Source organism: Antedon bifida, chromosome 5, assembly GCF_963402885.1.
Source record: "Antedon bifida chromosome 5, ecAntBifi1.1, whole genome shotgun sequence".
Lineage (NCBI taxonomy): Eukaryota > Metazoa > Echinodermata > Crinoidea > Comatulida > Antedonidae > Antedon > Antedon bifida.
In genome coordinates, this window is record NC_136230.1 from 7,643,874 (window position 1) to 7,645,629 (window position 1,756).

At 35.6% G+C, this 1,756-nt stretch overlaps 1 protein-coding gene across 1 annotated transcript; it reads left to right on the forward strand.

Annotated features, from left to right (window-relative positions):
* Positions 1 to 450: 450 nt before the first annotated feature.
* On the forward strand, positions 451 to 1,212 carry LOC144843278 (E3 ubiquitin-protein ligase TRIM9-like). The gene has a single exon (XM_078700072.1). The coding sequence runs from the start codon at positions 451 to 453 to the stop codon at positions 1,210 to 1,212; it is 762 nt and encodes a 253-aa protein (XP_078556198.1).
* Positions 1,213 to 1,756: the final 544 nt, after the last annotated feature.

Below are 1,756 nucleotides of genomic sequence, written 5' to 3' on the forward strand. Positions count from 1 at the left end.
TATGTATAACTTGCCTGCTTGCAGGGTACACAATCGGTAAATCATTTTCAAATGTTGTGGTCTACATCATAAAATGTAATCATCATACAGTATGTATCGATATATGAATTGAGGTCAATCAATAGTTCATAAATCATTGGTATTCAATCTTAATAATATTAATACGATGTTCATGAGAGTTGAATGAGAAAAATTAACCCAGTCTGGACTCTGGTAAGTTGCATTTCTGCATATAAACTTCATTACTTTTTACAGAATTTGTTTTGTCTGTCATGGCATCTAATGACGTTATTGAAGGAATTGAAGCTGCAGCACTCGAGTGTCCTTTATGTATGAATCGCTTTACAAGACCGAAGGTTCTAACATGTGTTCATTCTTTCTGTCTTGGATGTCTGGAGGAATGGGTGGAGAAAAGCGATGAGAGTACTCGGCTGCCCAACATGTCGTGAAATGTGTAAGATTCCAGAAGGGGGGCTTCAAAACCTGCAGAATAACATATTCATCAGTGGCTTGTTGGACTATGTTACAACATTAGAACAGAAGGCGGCTCCAACCTGTAGTCTTTGTAGTACAGCAGCAAGTTTCGTCTGTCGAGATTGTGATGAACAATATTGCACACCTTGCAGAGATACTCATGCAAAAATGAAGATATCACAACATCATTGCATCATCACGATAGAAGAATATACTGTTATAAATCCTGTGGAACATTTGGCCTCTAAATCTGTATATTGTTGCAATCATAATATGCCACTTCATTTCTTTTGTGGGGACTGTGAGATACCAGTTTGTGTAGGCTGTACATTGGTTGAACATCCTATATCTGGTGGTCATAACATAATCAATATTGGAACTGCATTTGAGTCATTCAAAAAGCTTTCAGAAGGTTTTATAAACAAAGCGGAAGAGAAATTAATTGAATTTCATGACATTGCAAAGCAACTCAAAGTTAAGGAGGAATTGGAGATGTTGAATTTCAAAAAGTGTGAAACAAGAATCTCAGAAGAAGCCGACAAAGCACACCAATTGATTGATAGTTATAAGAACGACCAACTACAAGACCTTGAATCGTCTCACCGACACAATAAAAAGTTAATCAACGCCAATTTAAGTGATGTTGAATTAGCTATTGCTAAATTTTCTAGTACACAGGGAATTGCACGTTCCTTAATACATAGCCCAAACCATGTTATTAGGGTTACCGAGAGTTGACTCCATTGTTATTGCCACTAGTAGAGCAGTTAGTGCCATAAAAATAGCCAAGTTGTGCACTTTATTACCAAAGCATGAAACTTGCCACAAAGTTTCTTTGATGTATATAGATTAAAAATATCGGGGGGTGCCAAGTGTCCAACGTCCGGTATGGCGGCCATCTTGATTTCAAAATGGCCACCATAAAAACAAAAAGTGTTCATATCTTGGCAACTATAAACAGTAGAGACTTGATTCTGGTGTTAAATTGTTCACAAACCACATATTTCTATTTGCTCTAATAAAATGTTTCGTCAAAAAATGACCGGAAATGACGTTTCTCCCAGTTTGACCTTTGACCTCTTATCTGTATATCTCAGTAACTACTGATCATTTTCAATCGATTTTGGTGTCATTTTGTTCAGAATAGAGACATTTATATTTGTTGTAATGAAATATTTTCACATAAAATGACTGGAAATACAATTTATAACCTTTGACATATATAATATGTGAACATACTGTATGTGGTTTACATTGGTATAATTGCACCTAATTTTTTTTA

Coding starts and splice junctions, on each gene's coding strand:
- LOC144843278 (XM_078700072.1), top strand. CDS start 451: ATGTGTAAGATTCCAGAAGGGGGGCTTCAAAACCTGCAGAATAACATA.